The following is a 20,128-nucleotide window of genomic DNA, read 5'->3' as shown; positions in this document are numbered from 1 at the left end:
CACCAGCGCCTGAACTTGTGGATCTTGACTGATTTGACCGGGGCATGTACTGATGTCGCTTTGGAGGCAGAGCCTCTTCAGACGCAGTGCCTGCTGGGTGGCGTTACCTGGATTCCCATGAGGATGCAGAGATACCATGGTGGGACCTCCAAGATGCTATAGACCAGGTTGTTGCTGCTGGGGCTCCTGGACTGCCCCCCCTTCTTCCTGTTTGGGCCCTCAGTGTGACCGTTGAGCACATCATCTTCTCTCTGCTGGGAACATGAGAAGGGCACAGAAAGGCATTTTTTTTAGAGAGAGAGAGAGATAGGGAAGGAGGGAGGGAGGGAGGATCTTAAGCAGGCTTCATGTCAGCACAGAGCCCGACATGGGGCTCGATCTCACAACCATGAGATCATGACCTGAGCGCAAATCAAGAGTCCGATGCCTAACTGCCCGAGCCACCCAGGTGCCCCACATCAGGGCATTTTAGGAGGAATCAGTGGACTTCCTCATTTCAAGTGGAGAGCTGGACGGCCTGCAGGAGGCACTGGGACAGCGATAACAGTGGGCCTGCTTGGGATTTCTAGGTCCAGACTCAAAAGACCAGTGATTTTCTACATTTTACATCTTCAGTAGGGCCTGCATGTGAAGTCTGGGACCACGCGAGGGGAGCGGGCGCGTTGCCTGAAGCCCCGGCAGAGAAGCAGCTTTGTGGAGGAGAGGTGGGGTTCAACTCCAAGGTCAGAAAATGGGCAGATTTCCCTCCCAGACAGGGAAATGGGGATCCTGACCCCGAACGGTGTCGCTGCCCTCGTAGGTGCTCTGTTTACATCTGCCGAAGCTCTCATCTCAGCCTGTTTCTATAATAGTCAGTTACCTGATCCATCCCTTCTGCTGGGCTGTGAGCTCCTAGAATGCACTAACTGTGCCTTACCCTTCTGTGGCGTCCCCGCTTCGAGAGTGCTCGTGTTCAGTATAGACCCAATGAATGGACGGAACGTGCTAATGTAAGAGAGTGCAACGCCACCTCCCTGCAGCTGCCGGGACTCTGGTGCAGGGACAGCAAGAGCCGGAGGTGGAGTCCCCGGGGGGGTGGGGGGGGGCAGATGGATCCCTTGCCCCTCTGGCTCCACTCATACCCCCCACAGCTTCCGTTCCCCCACCTGGCCCTCCAGGTGTGTTTCCTAACACTCCCGATTTACGCGGCTCCGACCAATGGGGTTGTCCAGGTGTCTCCGAATGTGGCCTCCGTTATCCTGCATCAGTGCCTTAGCTTACCCTGTGCCCCCAACTTGAGCCCCTGCTTCTCCTACCCACTCCCTGATGGCAAGAGCTCTATGCCTCCTCCACCCATATGATTTTTTCTCCCGGTAACTCCCAGCGCGCTGCACCTCTGTTACATAATGTACCATTTTCTCTCTAGTTCTAGAAACATTTCTGTGCACGCTGCCTTCCCCTAGCTGGGCCACAAGCTTTCAGGGTCAGGAAGCTGTCTTCTCCCTGTTAACATGCCTAGAAATTTCTAGCAGAGCAACCTGCAATGTGAAACCAAAAACATCCTAGAAAAATGGGTGCTTATAAAGAAGGGAAGACAGGCCACCGAAGAGAGTGGTGGGTACATGCCCAGACCGGCCACTCCCCAGAGAGCCTCCAGGAAGCCAAAATGTGGGAGTCTTCGATTTCTTTCCCAAGGTGTTTGTTTTGTTTGCCTGACGTAGAGGCAGAAAGAACTCTGAAGAGAAATGAAGAGAGTTCTCTCAGGTGCCTCCCATGAGTTTCCAGAAGAGACGGCCAGGGCCTCTTCCCCAGAAGGCTGAGCAGCGGTGGGCAGGGGTCTGGCAGCTCTCAGAGCCCAGCCGAGGTTCACCGGGGACACCCGTCCCACAGGCACCCTGGGCTGCAGCCCTAGCCGGGCACAGAGGGGCTCTCTCTGCCTGTGGTGGCCACTGGCGAGGTCAGAGCGTCTCCACTGGGTTCACCCTGTTATTTTTAGGTGGTCAAAAATCGGTCAGAAGGGTGGTGGGGTCAGGGCTCGAGGCCCTGCCAGAGAAGCCTCCGGAGGCTTCTCTCTGCTTCTCTGGGCCTCGGGTTCCTCACCTGGGAACAGAAGCGCCTGCATCATTGGCTCGGAAGGAAGAAAATAAAGCACGTTAAGTGCCGGGGGGGGGCGTATCGGTTGTTTGGTAAATATTAGTTCTCTCTCTCTGCTGACCTCTCTCTTTCCCTTGCTTTGTTGCAGAAAGTCCTTCTGTCCAAAGAAATTGTAACACTGAGAAACCTCGAAAAAACAAAAAAACTTAGATCCAGCAGAGACCAACCCGTGAATAAAAGTAAAACCTCCTCCACCTCCTCCTCGTGGCTTTCGAATTTATTCACAGAGTTTAGCCCTCAGGCAGGAATCTTTGCCGCAGGACGACGGCCAGGCTGGGAGCGGCACACCTGTCTAGTAATCTAAACTCTGGTCTAGGATGTGAGCCACCGTCCTGGGCAGGCGGAATAATGATTGAGGACACTGGGACTCCCCCTGGACACCCCCTCCAGGCCTCCTTCTTCCTTTCTGCCCCTCCCCCTTAGCTTGCTTCCTCTCTTTTCGGGGCACTCACCAAGGCTTGCGAAGGCTCACAGCTGGTGATGGCAGAGGTCATGGCAACCTGGGGTCGGCTCCTTTTGGCCTCCTCTCGGGATGAAAACAGAGTGAAGCTGCTCCAGTTGGAAGAGATTAACGTCTCGCTGCTTGCCAAAATAGTAAGGGAGGGAGAAAGACAGGGATCCTGGGCCGGCTCCGGGCAGGGTGGGGCTTCCAGACTTTCCCTCCTGCCCCCTCCAATCGCCACAGGAGATCAAGGTGCATTCAGGTGCAGCGAATGTTTCATAATTAAGTTTGAGTAAGTGCAGAGAAGTTAATGATCCTCTATGGCACTACAGGAGACAAACTGGGCACGGCCTTTCGGGGAGCGGCATGACCACATTTTCTGGAAGTCTGATTCTAGGAGGCGGGGGGCGGGGGGGGGTTGGTGAGGGTGAGGCTCTGGGCTGAACACAACGGCTTTGCAGTTTTTGAATGTTGGTTCTTGGTGACTAGTTGAACCGGAATGGAGAGCATTTGAAAAGATAAGTTCAACCAGCCTGGCCTCTGATGATATCATCACAAAACAAAGGGCATTACTGTGGATCCAGGAGAAACTGCTAAGGTGCGTTGGGGGAGCAAAGCCCTTGGGTGAGAACCTTGGGTGTGCTTCTAATCCTTAGGTGTTTGTCTTCCCCACACCCGGAAATGTCTAATAACCCACCTTGTAGAGAGAGAAGTCCGGGAGGGTGTACTCTTGCTCTTATTCTGCACAGGGCCCTCCTCAAAAACTCCGAATAAAGCCCCCTCCATGAAGTCCAAAGTAAGCCGGCTACTCATGATGGTAGAATGTTCTGGAATGGGTGGCACTGGGACCTAAGGTTCGGGAAACACATGGTGGGATGCACATAGATGTCAGTGGGCATTGGTCCAAGAGGAGGCCCTGAAAAAATGCAACAATGAGGTGTTTGACAAGGGAGGGGACAGACCTGCTTTGGGCTGTGACAGAAAAGCCAGCGGTAAGTAGCTGGCCTTACTGAATACTTGGCTATGTACACTGTGCTACGCCTTTTTGGTATTACCTTGCTTAACATTCACAACAAACTAGCGTTCCCATTCCTTTTTTACAGATTAAGAAAGTAAGATGTTGATGGGCCCGTTAAGCTCTCTGCCTAAGGTTCATAACAAATGTAGAAGGTGAGATTCAAAACCCAGACAGTCTTGCTCCACAGGCTCTGGAGGCCAAGGAGGTCCTAGTGGAGACAGGCCCTCTGGGTCTGAAGATGTAAAGGATGAGGCTCCAGGGGACATGGCCGCAGAGCAGGCTTCCCCCCACTATCCCTGAAAGGAAACGTGGATCCTCTACAAATGGCACCCCGGGGCCACGAGTTCACCTCAGAAGTGAAAGTGAGACTACTTAGCTTCGGGAAGGTGTGGATTCCGCCCTCTGTTGGGTTTCCCTGAACACACTAAATGTGCAGTTCTCAGCCGGGCAAGTTATGAGGTGAACACAGAGAGCAGGTGCCACCGTTCACGTGGATCTCTGTCCTGAGCAGCACAGGCCTCGTTGCTCCAGGAAGACCCGGCAGGTGTGAGGCAGAGTGGGGGGCTGCCTCTACTGCCTACCACAACCCCTACCCTCACAGACCTGGGGGGCACGGGCAAAGTTGGGTTTGTGTCAGACATGTCTTTTCCCTGTCACCTTCTGGGATAACATGGAAGAAGGGGACTTCTCAAAGACTCTATCCTCCCGACACTGAAGGTCCTGCCTTTCGTGGCTACGTTCTTTCCTCTCCCTGGCGACTGCTTAGGTATACAGTTAAACTCCCCTACGCTATAAGGTAAAATCCTTAGCTACACACAACTGAGGTAAAACAGAAAGATGGTCTCCTGTTACCCACTTTGTTTGGTTGCCTATACAGTATGTTCCAGAAACTTCCTCGCTCTTTAAGTCCTCTCTTCTGGGCCTGACGCTCTGTCGCACGTGGTTCCTCGTATAAGTCCTTTGGCTTGTGGCCGCTGCTGATGTCCGTGGAGTCCCCACCTCCCTCAGCAGTTCAGATGAGGAACCAAGCCATCACCCCTCCTTTTCCTCTACCTTCCACCCCTCAGGAGTCACTTCTACAGACTGTGATCCCTCAGCTCATCATTGGCCTGGCCTGGCTTCTGCTACCATCTCTTACCTTAAAGCTACTGTGGTATTCCACAACTCTCTACAGTCTCAGCTGCCCCAGCTGGTGGCCTTGCCCTCCCTCCCCATCTGGAATCATCCTGCCATCCCGTACACACACCAGCCTGAAGCTCTCAATACACAGTCAGCACCTTTACACATGATTATTTATAACCCTTGTGTTTCAGGTTATGGAAATCAAGTTCTAATAATTAGCTCAAACAGAGGAATTTAAGAATATGGGGCCTGTCTGGGAACCCATGATCTTTCCTCAGACACGGGAAGGAATGAAAACCCTTCCATTACATTTTCACACCTAAACATCTAATCCCAAATTTGAGGCAGTTCCTCAAGCCCCAGGCACTTTGGGAGGGGAGAGGCACCAGGCTTCTCCATACATAATGCATGACGGCCCCATTGGATGCACCACCTTTGTGTGTGGAGTAGGTTATGCAGGCAGGCTTGACCTGGACCTTTGCACCTCTGCAGATAAACTGGCAATTTCCCGCTATAGGAGGGAATATGCCAAGAGACCGCCGTGAGGCAAATCACACCTGACAACGAGAATGAAGGAGGCCGACAGGGTTTCTCAAGAAAAGGTCCAACAAAACCGAAGGCACAGCTCTTGGTTTTGCTGTTCGGACCCGTTGAGCCTCCCTCATCTTCCTCAGTGAACCATCCCGATCCGCAGTCTCCCTGCACAGGGGAGACGACGCGTGTGTGCACATCTATTCCAATGCTAACAACCTCAACATATTTATACACAACAGAATTGTCGAAAATGTGGCAGAGGTAATCCAAGAGAGCACTGGGGAAGCAATTTCAAGGCTACTTGTCCATGAGATGCTTTACTCCAGTGAACATCTAATTTCGTATACTCTTGATCTGAAAGGTCAAGAAACCAAGCTTTATCGTCGGAGGGTGGGTTTCCTACATCCTCATGGAGCCCTGACTTTTTTCATGAGGAATTGGAGTTACAGACTTTCAGGCTTGGACGTGCAAAATGGTTTACTTCGAGTTTTGGTATGTGCAGCGTGGAAGAGCCACCACGAGTGGATTGTGGCACTTGATTTATGACTTCATGGCCTCAATAATTCCCATACTTATGTTTAATTGAATCTCAGTTTATCTAACAGGGGTTGACAAACTGTGACTCAGGCCAAGTCTGGCCCACTGCCTGTTTCTGTAAATAGAGTTTTATTGGAATATATCCCATTCACTTAGATACTCTCTAAAGCTGCTGGTGAGTTACAACGGCAGATCTGAATGGTTGCGACAGCCCACAGAGCCTAAAACGATCTGCTACCTGATCCTTTGCAAAAAAAGTTTGCTGACCCCTGCTCTAGAACACCAGACCAAAAACTTGTTTTTTTTAAAAAAAAAAACACTTAACTTTGAAAGTCTTCAGCATGTAATTTTTCATCTGTAACCATACAGCGTCAAGAATGGTTTAAATAACTACATTTAAACAAAATATAACTAAGTACTTAAAAAAAAAACTTATTTCCTCCTCTTCAGCTGAATCCTGCTTTTCTCTTCCAGAAAAGATACTACACATTCTTCTTTGAGTTCACTCTTGTAGAGGACAGGCAGGATTTGGGGGGCTAGTTACCGGAAGTCATAATAAAAACCTTTTCTCTATATGCTCCTGTCACTAAATGCTTCTGCTCACCCCTTCATCTTATCTTTGTTTTTCCTTGTGTAAGCCCTTGTGTTGGACAAGCAGGGCTGAGGGGAGACTATGCAGTGGGGTCCCGGAAACCAGGACTGGACACGTTCATGGAATGGAACTGCCCTGGGACCGAGATCCAAACCAGCTTATGGAGAGCAGGTTTGAAAACCACTACTCTAGGGGCACCTGGGGGGCTTAGTTGGTTAAGCGTCCAATTCTTGGTTTCAGCTCAGGTCATGATTTCATGGTTTGTGAGTTCGAGCCCCATGTCAGATTCCGTGCTGTCAGCAAGGAGCCTGCTTGGGATTCAATCTCTCCCTCTCTCTCTGCCCCTCTCCTGATTGTGCACTCTCTGTCTCTCTAAATAAATAAATAAATAAATAAATAAATAAATAAATAAATAAATATTTGAAAAGGAAAAGAAAACCACTACTCTAAGATGATAGGGTAGATTCCAGAATTTGACAATGGATTGCCCAAGTTTAACTGCTGCTCTAAACAATCCCTTCTCAGCGGGAGCAGGTCCTGCAACCAGCTTTGGTGTCTTTGAAATCTCAGCTCTTCCTTCTAGTGCACTCTTCTTCCCCATGCTGGGCCACTGAGGCTGGGAGAGAAGGCTGGACTAGAGGGACCAGAGGATGTCAGGTGGATTTTCAGGCAGAGACACCTCTGCCATGAGAGGTCCTAGACTTACAGACTCCATCACCTTGAAGCTGTCTGTTGGAGTGCCCCATCTGACCTTTCACCTGGACCTGACCGCCAGTCATCAGAGGACAGTATTCCAGAGTCCTTCTTGGCAACCCACGAGTCACCCTGTTACTGTCTGGCCATTCGAAGATTGGGGAAATCACAGGATGCCTGATTGGTGTAAACCAGAAGCTAGGAGTTAGCATGCTTAGTCGCAAGCAACAGAAACTGACTCTGACCAACTGAAGCCAGAAATGGGCATTTATTTGAAAAACCCTAGTAGGTAGCTCAGTGAATGAAGAGTCGAACAAGCAGGCACTAGGAAAGACGGCAATAGTGAATTCAGGGACAGGAATCCCGGGACTTTCTCTTTCAGGGTAGTACTATCAGGTGACCCAGCTCCACCCACCCTCTGTTCCTGGAACCATCACTCACAAGTCAAATTCCACGGGGACAAGATCTGATCGGCCCAGCCTGTGCCCACCCCTGCAGGCAGCCCACCGGGATCGGGGTTGAATAGGGTCCTACAACAGGTACACAGAACGGGGAAAGGACAGTCTTTCCGAAGGAGAGGGAAGAAAGGCAGGAGGAAGACACAGGAAGGAGGTGGCTACTCCCCACAGTTACCATGATAGGGAGCATCCTGTGTGGAGGAGCCCAGTGAGTTTTCCCATGCGAGTTCCCACGCAAGTTCCCACGCGAATTCTATTGCAGTGAGTGAACCAGCCATGTGATAAGTATGACAGGAGAGTGTGCCCACTTCGTACGCTTCCCCAGCCACTCTAGATAGAGCTTTCCGCCTCTATCTCCTGTACTAAGCACAAACCTGGAAGGTGATTATCTACTGCCCACCTCCCCTTCCCCAAAAAACAGGAGTTCAGTTCAACAGACACTGTTTTTGCATAACTGATGTGCGTTTTCTGTGCCATTGTTTTCCTCTCCCCACCCTCCACCTATTCCAGAGGACATGTTTCTTTTTTATTTTTTAGTATTTACTTATTTTTGGGAGAGACAGAGAGATCAAGCAGGGGAGGGCAGAGAGAGAACGGGACAGAGGATCTGAGGCAGGATCTGTGCTGACTGACAGCAGAGAGCCCGATGTGGGGCTCGAACTCACAAACTGTGACATCATGACCTGAGCTAAGGTCAGACGCTCAGCCTACTGAGCCACCCAGGTGCCCCTAGAAGATACATTTCTAAGGAAGCAGGCAGGAACCCTGAACAGATCGAGTTTTAGAATATTGTTAATTTCCTGCAGCCCTGGTTTTTCAGACTGAGAGGCTTACCCTCCAGTATGGGGACTCACCCAGTTTGCCAAGACTCCTCAGGCAGAAGGGACTGATCAGTTCCAAGAGGGAGAGTCATGCTGAGGCTGTGGGGAGCTGGGCAGCATCCTGAAGACCTGCAGCCTCCTGGAGGGGTGGGTTCAGGGTGTCTCTCCAGGCTGCATGGGGGACAGCCCACGGAATAGTAAATGGCTTGGGCAGATCCAGGGCTATCGGCAGGACAAAGAAAGCAGGTGGTATGGACTTTAGAGTCCAGATTAATCTCTAAATCACAAGAGGATACTCGAAAAAGAGGGGCATGCAGGGTGGATTTCAAGCCTCCTATGCCAGCCTTGAAATTTCTCAAAGAACTGATCCTCTTGGGGTGCCTGGGTGACTCAGTCGGTTAAGCATCCGACTCTTGGTTTCAGCTCGGGTCATGATCTCACAGTTCGTGAGCTGGAGTCCTGCACCGGGCTCTGTGCTGACAGCATGGAGCCTGCTTGGGATTCTCTCTCCCCGCCCCCGTCTCTCTCCCCCCTCTCCTGCTCTCTCTCTCAAAATAAATAAATAAACTTAAAAAAAAAAAAAAAAAAAAAGAACTGATCCTCTTCTCAGAGAGGGAATGAGCAGTTCCAAAAGCACCTGCCAGGGGTCTGCCTCTAGGGCAGAAGGTTTTTATAAGAACCAGCAGCCCTGGCTGGCACTTAGCAGATGTCAGGAGACATCAGGCGGGAGCCTCTCTACCTGAGGCAGGTAAGACTGAGGGTCCCGAGTGTCCACAGTCAGGGAAACTTAATGCAGAAACGGAATTCAGGGGAAGATTCTGAACCCACAGCAAAGCTAGAGTGAACAAGGCATAGTGCTAAGACCACTCTCTAGACTTTAGGACCTGTAAGTGTCCTCTTGGGCTGTGTCTTCTAGGATTTGTTGACATTTCATGGGAGTCTTGACCCATAAACCCAGAACTTTCAGCTCAAAGTGCGAAAGTGAGGTGTGCTTGGAAAGGTCTTGGGAGACCAGGGGAGCAGAGGCAGGAGCCATGAGGGTCCCACAAGATTCTAGACCCAGCTGACCCCACACCCCTGCCACATCAGGCAGCTGAGGCCCAGGGATGGGACGATAACTGAGGAAGAAGCAGATGTGGCTGGAGATTGAGGGCAGGAGGCAGTGTGCATTTACTGCTGCTTTTAAGGCAGAGTCTACAGGGAAAGCGTCTCCATTTGAGGGAGACACTCAGAAGCTAATCCAAATTCAAGAAAAGTTCTGCTGGGCCCCTAGCTGGGGAGGACTCGGTGCTCCAATCAGGGAAGAGTACAGCACCAGGAGGAGGGAGGAGAGATCTTTGCCCACTGTCCAATCTTGGCCAGCTCTCTCTGATGACCCCGGGGAATGATTCACCCACAGAGCTAGGCACAGTTTGTGGGGGGTAGAGCCCAGTGTCTCCCTTCTTTGTGGGGACACAGGAACTTATTAGGAAGATACTGTGGAAGAATAATGTTTTGGAAATAATAATAGTGCTAAGTTTCCCTGGCAAAAAAAAATTAAAAAAAAAATCACCATTTACGGAGGGAGGGATTTCACCGTGCAGGTAGCTGAGGAAGTCACCGGTGAGGAGAAATGGAAAAGCAAGAGCATTGGGGGGGGGGGGGTGTGTCTTCAAGAGGTGGCTGTGCCCCAGTGAGACCTCAGAGAAGGACCATTGGTCTGACAGGTCCAAGTAGCAGGGTCACAGGTGGCACCACCAGGACACTGAAGCAGAGATTCGGACGTGGTCAAGCCGGCCCATGGGTCCGAGAGACAAGGCCTTCTCAGTGGGACACACATGAATTGGCGAACATGGGATAGATGTACAGCAGACACCTCAGGGGACACCTGGGAGCACAGGTGTCTCAGGGCCAGCTGGGGCCTTCCCTAAGCCTTTGCACCACCCAAGTACTCCCAAATTTAGCCACAAACTCCAGAAAAGGGGGACAGCCCCAACTGGAAGGCTGAATGTCCACCAGTCCAGCAGAATGGGGGTTCGCAATAAAAATGATCATTTTTGCTTTTTGCCCACCTGCATTTTTGGATGGAAATTCATACTTGCTATGAACATCTTAAGGAGGAAGGAGGGCTGAGCCTCTGCATCACCAGAAAATGTCTCCAGGGGTAGCAGCTATGGTTGTTGGGCCACGGACAAAGCAGAGTCAGTGTGTGTTCTTCCCACACACCACCTCCGTTAGATGTCCAAATCAGGGCTCAGTCATCAAGGAGGGTGCCCACGGTTGGCCCATCACTGCACCTTCCCACTCACACAGGTGCGTCCGGCCCTGGGCTCCTTCGAAGCTCCTCTGCTATCCAGGGCCTCACTGAGGTGGAGCAGGTGTGGGCCCAGCTCTGAGAACCCTCCCAGATCCTACACGTCCTCCCCACTCTACTGTGAGCACCAGGTCCTCTTCATGAAGCAGTTGCAGCTGGGAGGTGTGGGAGCCCAGGGCCAGACTTCTAAGATCTGTGCTATAGACTGGTCTCCCCCAAATTCATGTTAAATCCTAATGCCCGATGGCATGGTATTTGGAGAAGGGGACTTTGGGAGGTGATTAGGCCCTAAGTGTGGAGCCCTTATATATGGTGCCCTTATAAAACCACGGGAATCGCTCTTGACCCTTCAGCCATGTGAGGACACAGAGAGAAGATGGCCATCTACAAACCAGGAAGTAGATTCTCACCAGACACTGAATCTGCCAGCACCTTGATCTTGGGTTTTTCAGCTCCCAGAACCTGGAAAAATGAACATTTGTTGTTAAAGCCCCCCAGCCTATAACAGCCCAAATAGATTAAGACAATTTGGCATGTGTGGAATTCTCGTGTGATTGGCTTTATAAGAAGAGAACAGTGGTTTCAGATTCTGGCCTTCTCTTTGCTCAATTCCTTGTAATAGGAGTTTGACCTAAATACTTTTTGCACACAGTATTCATCTTCCCTTCGATCACTTCCAAGGAGGCCGAGTAGCAGTGGAGCTTGGGCAGCATCCTAAGATGCTTCTCCTGAGGAGCACACAAGGTGGCCATCATGGGTAGTTTCTGGCCAAGACCTCCATGTCCTCTGTCCTCCGCTGAATCCCAGCCTGGCAAAATGTTCAAAGGCTGACTTCAGGGCCCATTAGGGTAAACATCCCTTCTCCCTTTTTTCGCCTCCATCTCATTGCAGAGAAATTTTCTTCCTGGGAAGAACTCTAGATTATGAAAGCTGGGAAGAACCATAGGAAAAAACAAAGGCCCAGAGAAGGAGGGGAACTGCTTGGTCGACGTTCCTCATCTCAGTGAATGACACCAATGTCCACCAAACACCCAAACCAGAGCTTGGTCCACCATATGCAATTCTTCCCGAGTTCTGCCATATTCACCTCCTAAATATGTCTCTCGTGTGTCCAACGCTCTCTAACGGTAGCAAATATATTAACTTCATCTAAGCCAACTTCTTCGTTTCTCTTTCAATTCTACCGTCAGTGTCCCTACGATTTTATGCACAGCAACCTGGATAAACTGTTAAAACATAAATCTAGTCGTGACATTGTCCTTTTTAAACCGCTTTATGACTCACCTGTGCCCTGAGGATACAGTAAAACGAATCCTCAGCATGGCCTATGATGTCCTTCATGACTTGGCTCCTTGGAGCCCTGCTGCTCAGAACTCCCCATTACACGGAGTCTGGCACACACAGTAGGTCCTCCATAAACAGCAGTTGGATTTAATCAAATTATCCATGCCTATTCAGTATGTCTCAGTCTTTAACTCGTGACTCTGAACTTGGGCCAGGTCTTCATCCAGAAAGAGGTACATTTCAATGCCTCCCCTCTTGCTGCCCGAGGCCCAGGCTACAAAACAACAAGGATTATCTGAAAGACCAGGTTCTGGTCTCCTCTGCCTGGGCCCAGGATTGACAAGAGGGAGCTGACCACTTGCTGGGCAGACCCTCAAGGCAAGAGATGCTTCTGTCATTGCCACAAGGGGAGGCACACAGCTGGGTTTTTCTAAAACTTAAGAGACCTCATCTCCATTTCAGAGAGTTGACACAGCCCCTCAGAGAGGGGCAGAGCTTAACCAAGGTCTTTGGCCTCTGTGCCGGTTTTAGAAGGTACCTGGGATTTTGCTTTCATTCAGATATGGTGGGGCCAATAGATCAGGAGATGATTGCCATTGAAAAGATAGTCTTTTACTCACAGGTCTCAGGAGGGGGGAATGGCACACTGTGAGGGAGAATGAGTAGCTGAACAAGTGTAGCATTGACTGGAGATCTCTGGGGCTGAGGTGCTGTCTCTAGTTGTCTGTTATCCCACCCTAGGAGAGTAGAGAAGGGGGTAGTGGTTTGGCTGGATGAAGGCAGTGAAGGTGGTGGTTGAGGGTTTAGGCTCTGGATTGGTTGGTTTGCATATGAAAGGCACACTCACAAGGGAGTTGTTTGCATTCTCAAAGAACTAGCTAGCCCTGGGAGGGGCAGTCTTTCCTTGGTTAGTGAGCCCCAAATGCCAGAGCACAAAGAATACAAAAGACACAGTTAATACAATGCTAGATGGAGGATTTCTTAGGAGCACACTGCTCGTCAAAGCAGCTCCCTTGTGGTCTTACCTCTGTCATCATCCTTGTTGTAATAACCTGAGGAGTCTCTTCTTCCATAAAAAGGGTCCATGGAAAAGGGCAAAGGAAGACTTCTGGGAGAAGAAGTGAGAGTGTTAAATAAAACCTTCCCTTGCCATTCTTTCTGAGTAGGCTTTGCAGCATGATTTAAAACAAACAGTCAACCAACATCAGAGCTGAGGAAGGAGGGAGAGAGAGTGCCAGAGATCTCAGAGGAGAGTGGGTGTAAAATAGCTTGGAGCTTAGTTGGGTAATGTGACTTCAGTCACCTGTTTCGTCATCACTTGGCTTTCGGTCTGTGCATCCAACGGGACAGTCACAAGGGTCAGTCCTCACTGATGTCTCCCATCCTCCCTTAGATCTGCTCTGGATTGGATCAAGGTACACAGAGGGCTGGGGAACACAGTCGCCAATATCAAAGCAGCAGCATGGATCAAGCTTAGTAACTTGGGCTTATGGACAGGAGAGATATCAAGAGATTGTGTAAACAGCTCTGAAAACTACAAACAGGAGAAGGGAGTAGGAGGGAGGCGTGCTGGTCAGGGTAACTAGAAGTTACCTGAACAGAATCTCCCCACGCTGAACTCACAGGTTCAGGAGATCCAGTATCTCCCAGAAGTTTCTCTGTGGGAAACTTGCACACACCTGCATAAGTTTCCACGCCCTCCTCCTGATACGGTATTGGTTTTGTTTTCTTCGCAGAAGCATGAAAGTGAAAGGGGCTGGATCTTTATTTGCCTTGTGTCTGATGTCCTACAACTCCACTCACTGGACCCACACTTTAAAGAATTTGGGGGTATGCTCACAACTCCGAAGATGGGTTCTGAGAGCCTCGGGCCATCAGGCCAAGCACATGTCTTCTAAGACAGTCTGGTAAAAGTGCCTTACTGCTGAGACAGCCTCGCTGACCAGAGGGTCTCCTGTGGGTGCTGTGGGTGTCTGTCTGGAGAATCGTGGTGGGGGCAGAAGAACAAACATGAAATCCTGGAGCAGACCAGGTAGACATCAAAAGGCATAATAGTAGGTTCAGCTTTAGGTGTTTGCTTGTGGTCATGTTAAATTTTAGTTTTATTTATTTATGTATTTATTTATAAATGTTTGTTTACTTTTGAAAGAGAGATAGCGAGAGAGAGAGGGCACATGCAGGAGGGGCAGAGAGAGAGAGAGAGGGAGAGAGAGAATCCCAAGCAGGCTCCGAGCTGTCAGCACAGAGTCTGACACAGGTCTCCATCTCATGTACCAGTGAGATCATTACCTGAACCCAAATCAAGAGTCAGACACTTAAGCGACTGAGCCACCCAGGCCCCCCCCCCCCCAACAGTTTATGTTCAAATCATACACTGTATAAGTGGAAACGTAGGGTTAGGAGGCTTGGGAATTAGAAGTAATTGTCTTAGTCTGAAATGATCAAGTCACAGGCGGAAGTATGGGGCTAGGGCAGGACACAGGCAGGACAGCCCTCTGTCATAAAAGCCTCCTGACTGAGCTGTAGCTTGGGTCTCATCTGCACTCCTATCTCAAAGGGCACAACCACTGTCCTTCACGAATTATCCCTCCCCCACTGAAGTCCTGACCCCATTGTCCCCTGGCCCAAAGTCAGTTGTTTTACATGCAGAAGAAAGAAACTGGACCACTTACTTAACACCATCCACAAAAATAAAATCAAAATGGATGAAAGACCTAAATATGAGACGGGAAACCATCAAAACCTTACAGGAGAAAACAGGCAGCAACCTTTTTGACCTCGGCCACAGCAACTTCTTCCTAGACACGTCTTCGGAGGCAAGGGAAATAAAAGCAAACCTGAACTTTTGGGACCTCATCAAGATAAAAAGCTTTTGCACGGTGAAGGAAACAATCAACAAAACTAAAAGGCAACTGACGGGAGAAGCCATTTGCAAATGGCATATCAGATAAAGGGCTAGTATCCAAAATCTATAAGAACTTATCAAAGTCAACACCCCCAAAACAAATAATCCAGCGAAGAAATAGGCAGAAGAGGTGAATAAACACTTTTCCAAAGAGGACATCCAGATGGCTAACAGACACATGAGAAGATGCTCATTATCACTCATCACCAGCGAAATACAAACCAAAACCACAACGGTGTACCCCCGCACACCTTTCAGAATGGCTACAATTAACAACTCAGGTAACAACAGATGTTGGCGAGGATGCAGAGAAAGGGGACCCCTTTAGCACTGTTGGTGGGAATGCAAGCTGGAATGGAGGTTCCTCAAAAAAATTAAAATTAGAACTACCCTACAACCCAGCAATGGCACTAGTAGGTATTTATCCAAAGGATACAAAAATGCTGATTGGAAGGGGCACAAGCTCCCCAATGTTTATAGCAGTGCTATAAACAATAGCCAAATTATGGAAAGAGCCCAAATGTCCATCGACTGATGAATGGATAAAGAAGATGTGGTATACACACACACACACACACACACACACACACACACACACACACACACACAATAGAATACTACTCAGCGATCAAAAAGAATGAAATCTTGCCATTTGCAACAACATGGATGGAACTAGAGTGTATTTCACTAAGTGAAATAAGTCAGAGAAAGACAAAGATCCTATGATGTCACTCCTGTGTGGGATTTGAGAAACTCAACAGATGAACATAGGGGGAGGGGAGGAAAAATAAGGTAAAAACAGTGAGGGAGGCAAACCACAAGAGACTCTTAAGCACAGAGAAAAAATGGAGAGTTGCTGAAGGGGAGGTGGGAAAGGGCTAAATGGATGATGGATATTAAAGAGGGCACTTGTTGGGCTGAACACTAGGTGTTATATGTAAGTGATGAATCAGTGGGTTCTATTCCTGAAACCAACACTACTACACTGTATGTTAAGTTACTTGAACTTGAATAAATAATTTTTTTTAAAAGTAAGGTTTTAAAAGTGTTTATTATTTATTTATTTTTTGTTTTTGAGAGAAAGAGAGAGAGACAGAGTGTGAGCAGGGGAGGGGCAGAGAGGGGGAGACACAGAATCTGAAGCAGGCTCTAGGCTCTGAGCTGTCAGCACAGAGCCCGACGTGGGGCTCGAACTCACAAACTGGGAGATCATGACCTGAGCCGAAGTGGGCTGCTTAACCGACTGAGCCACCTAGGTGCCCCAAAAAGTCAGTGGTTTTAATGCAACAGAGCCCCTGCTTCTGAACACTGAAAGGTGATGAACCTGGCTCCGAGAACTGTCACTAAGCCTCCAATAATTAGCTTAAAACGTGTTCCCAGACCAGTGACCGCTCCGGGATCCCAGTTAGGCCATTTAACACATTAGTGAATAAAAGAGGTGACTGGAATCTGACAAAAATGAGTCCCAGAGGAGACAAAGCCAGATGTCCTAGGAGAGAGTTGCATTTATAAATGCTTGGGTCTCTTGCAGCCAGGGAGGGCTTCCTGAAGGAGGGAGGCTGTGAAATGGAAGAACTGGAGGCATGGAGGGGCCAAGGGCTCAGGTTAAAGGCCTGCTCTCTCCATTGGACCCGCCACTCTGTGTCCCCATGGAAGCTCAGGTTAAAGGCCTGCTCTCTCCATTGGACCCCCCACTCTGTGTCCCCATGGAAGCGGTTACAATTCAAAGGATGGTTCTGCGGGGTGAAACCGTGTCATGGTCCCAGTGGATGGCAGGTTAGTTGATGTTACACTTGACGACACACTTTCTTCCCCCACAGTTTCTTGGCATAGACATAAGGAGGTCGCTTCACTCCACTGCAGACCTCACCAACAGACGATGAAACAGATCTGTATTCCAACTCGGGGACAGCAGGGACTATCGAGTGACTTTACTGAAATCATTTGGGATGCTCCATGAACGGAATCACTCAGGGTTTTCTCCCCAGAAATATGTTCCCTGCAGTACTGGAGGGTTGTTCTTTCCGGCATTCAGAACCAGTTTCTTGCCCCCACATTTTTGCTAGCCCCTTGCCCCACATTTTGCCTTTTTCCTACTATCAGCGCATCGAGAAGGCTACCGCCCTTCCCTCTGTTGATGTAAAACCTAACAATGACCAGCATACACCAGCAAGGACCAGACGTGAAAGGAAACCTCAGGCAACTTTGGCTAAATCAAAACCAGAAGGCCTGGCATAAACCGGGCGTGATACCGGGCACCTACGTGGAAATCCCCCACAGTCTTCCATGGAAGAGTCATCTCATCTGAGAGCACATGCACCAGCGACAAGTGAATTTTTCTGAATGTCTGACAAGAAGCCTGCTCCAGGGAGCTTTACTGGCAGCCCGAGACTGAGCTCAGCCCCACCAACAAACATGTGCTGGCTCATCCAGAACTGTTGATCTGAACGGGAAATGTGCCAGCTTCCTCGTCATCACTGGCAGGTTTCTTCATTAACTTATGGATAAGTTCAGCCCCATATCCACTATTTTTAGGTGCTTGTACCTGGAATCCACCAGCACCTCAGCCAGTCTGGCCTCACGTGTGACTTGAATGTGGGCGCACGGATCACACGGGAAGGAACACGGTCCATACTGGGGCAACGGGAGAATCTCAACTCACTTCATTAGAGCTTTTTGGCCCCATGTCCTCTTCCCACCTGCTCTGCCCCAGAGTTTGCAGATCAGCTCTTGGCCTAAAAGAAAACCATCAACCAGGTCCATGGCCCTAAGAAGCCAGCTTGGGAGAAGGGCTTAGTAGATTCGGCCAGGGAAGCCAGAAACCATGGAAGTCATGAGGTCTTGGAGCCCAACAGGGAAGGGGACTAAGTGATACCTGGTGACAGTGAGTCATAAAAACCAAGTCCCAATAAAGACCAGTAGTTTTTCCGTCTTCCCCAGTTGTACACGGCCCCCCTGGCCCTGGCCAATCACCTGGCAAATAGGTGCCATAGTCACAAAGGTAACTGAGTGGGAATGTATCAGAACAGGGAAGAATTTTCAAAATCCCTTCATCTAAACCGCTCATTTTATAGATGAGCAACCTGTGATCCAGAAGAGCAAAATGACCTAACTTATTCAGCACCACGCAGGTGGTTAGAGGCAAACAGAAGTAGGATTTATTCAGCACCACGCAGGTGGTTAGAGGCAAACAGAAGTAGGATTTATTCAGCACCACGCAGATGGCTAGAGACAAACAGAAGTAGGATCCGGGTTTTCTAACACCCAGCTTATCACATGTCAACAATGTGCATCATGAGCGCTGGATACATAAGTTTAAGTCCTTACGTTTCAGAATCAAGAAAATCATCCTCATCTACAAAGAGGAGTGAATCATTATGTTGTTGAAGAGATTCTCTGAAGACACAAAGATTCTCTAGAGACTCTACAAGGCCCAGTTTCCCACCGAAATAGGAGCCATCTACACGGTATCATTTGTAATCACAAAAGAGGTTTTGGTGTTTTCTATCTTCAGTTTAAGACAGAGAAGAGAGGCTGAGGGTGTCACAGAGTTAGAAGGTTTCACTGAAGACAGTGTCAACCAGTGGCAAACAGGTGACATTGGACTTGAATTGAAGAGTAAGCACATAAACAGATTAAGAATGAGGATTAATGGGGCGCCTGGGTGGCTCAGTCGGTTGAGCGTCCAGCTTTGGCTCAGGTCATGATCTCACGGTTCGTGAGTTCGAGCCCCGCGTCGGGCTCTGGTACTGACAGCTCAGAGCCTGGAGCCTGCTTCAGATTCTGTGTCCCCCTTCCTCTCCGCCCCTCCCCTGCTTGTGCTCTGTCTCTATCTTTCAAAAATGAATAAACATAAAAAAAAAATTTTTTTAAAAAGAATGAAGATTAATAATAAACCTTCTGGGGGGTGCCTGGGTGGCTCAGTTGGTTGAGTGTCTGATTCTCCATTTCAGCTCAGGTCATGATCCCAGGGTCGTGGGATCGAGCCCCACATCAGCTCCATGCTGAGCATGGAGGCTGAGATTCTCTCTCTCTCCCTCCCTCTCTCTCTCTCTCTCCCTCTGCCCCTCTCCCTGGCTCATGCCCTCTCTCTCTCTTTAAAATAAAATAAAATAATAATAAATAATAAAATTTCTGGTGCAAAAGAGATGAAGAATCTCATATTCAAAAAAAAAATTCGTCCCCACTAACTACCTCCATTTCCTCACTTCCCATTCACTTCTTCACCCACGACGATGATATCACTTCCCTCCCTCTGGAGAGGCTCCCTCTGACCTCCTAATTTCCAACTCTACCACTTGCATTGTCTTCATCCTAACTGGCCCCCATAGCATTTGACATAATTGACCAGGACACTCTTTTCTTCTCAATTTCCTCTCATTCTTACTAGCTGGTATTCTCCAAGGTTTCATTAAAGGCTCCCCCACCCCCGACGCTTCCCTAAATGATTTCATTTCCATACTACCTGCACGCTGACAATCCCTAAATTGTTATCTCTACCCCTGTCCTCTTACTTGAGCTCCACGTGTGTGTGTGTGTGTGTGTGTGTGTGTGTGTGTGTGTGTACGTGTACATACACCTACTTTTTCACCGCACAGTACACCCCCCAAAATCAAAGTCCTCATTCTCTTCCTCCTGAACAAACATATACGCAGTTATCTCCATCAAAGACCTCTGTCATTTCTGCCCCCTTCTCTTACTCGACCTCTTCCTTCAGACATAAGTCCTGCCAGTTATCTCTCAGAAACGTTGCTTGAATTAAAGTTACTCTGACTGAAAAGGAAAAAAAGAAAAAAAGAGTTACTCTTTTTCTCTGATCTTCATTATCTCAATTCAGACTTGTGTGCACTTTCTCACTGGGACGACAGCAATAGCTTTGCTTTTTGTTGTGGTAAAAATGCACATAACATGAAATTTACTGTTTTACCCCTTTTTGAGTGAACAGTTCAGTGGCATTAAGTACGTTCATTGTCCAAACCAACTCGGAGCCTTTCCATCATCCTTAATCCCTAAACCTGAAACTCTGTACTCATTAAATAGAAACTCCTAATTTGCTCTTCTCCTCGCTATTCTTTCTCTCTCTATGGATTTGACTATTTTTAGTACCTCATAGAATTGGAATCTTATAGTATTGGTCCTTCTGTGTCTGGATTATTCTCAATAGCTTCTTAACTGGTTTCCCTATTTCTAGTTTTTCTTCTCCCACAACTCATTTGTCGAGTACAATCAAAACCATAAAAGACTCTTAAATAGAGAGAACAAACTGAGGGCTGCTGGAGGGGTGTTGGGTTGGGGG

The 20,128-nt window shown here is 48.8% G+C and overlaps 1 protein-coding gene and 1 long non-coding RNA gene across 7 annotated transcripts in view; both read right to left on the bottom strand.

The window, feature by feature from the left end:
* LOC131508950 (solute carrier family 23 member 1-like) overlaps positions 1–3,403 on the bottom strand; it is a 58,954-nt gene extending 55,551 nt beyond the window's left edge. For 3 of the 4 annotated variants that reach the window (XM_058724192.1, XM_058724190.1, XM_058724193.1), the window contains exons 1-3: positions 3,273–3,403; positions 2,586–2,715; positions 108–254 (exon numbers count right to left, since the gene is read on the bottom strand). In XM_058724192.1, the coding sequence (XP_058580175.1) occupies positions 108–254; positions 2,586–2,715; positions 3,273–3,388 (393 nt within the window). In that variant the 5' untranslated portion in view covers positions 3,389–3,403. The remainder of the gene's footprint in view (positions 1–107; positions 255–2,585; positions 2,716–3,272) is intronic. The other variant, XM_058724191.1, reaches the window with a different exon arrangement.
* A 3,853-nt stretch (positions 3,404–7,256) lies between these two features.
* Positions 7,257–13,630, bottom strand: LOC131508949 (uncharacterized). 3 transcript variants are annotated; one of them, XR_009260230.1, is made up of 5 exons: positions 13,231–13,630; positions 12,953–13,035; positions 11,928–12,201; positions 11,054–11,105; positions 7,257–8,521 (listed from the first exon to the last, which is right to left on the bottom strand). It is a non-coding gene; the product is annotated as an uncharacterized LOC131508949 (long non-coding RNA). The 3 variants fall into 3 exon arrangements; XR_009260229.1 differs by lacking the exon at positions 7,257–8,521 and having other exon boundaries at positions 8,981–11,105; positions 13,231–13,413; positions 13,521–13,619; XR_009260228.1 differs by lacking the exon at positions 7,257–8,521 and having other exon boundaries at positions 8,981–11,105.
* Positions 13,631–20,128: the final 6,498 nt, after the last annotated feature.

This window comes from Neofelis nebulosa, chromosome 4, assembly GCF_028018385.1.
Source record: "Neofelis nebulosa isolate mNeoNeb1 chromosome 4, mNeoNeb1.pri, whole genome shotgun sequence".
NCBI classification, from domain to species: domain Eukaryota; kingdom Metazoa; phylum Chordata; class Mammalia; order Carnivora; family Felidae; genus Neofelis; species Neofelis nebulosa.
Note: the sequence above shows the minus strand (reverse complement) of the source record. Positions and strands in the feature narration are given on the sequence as shown.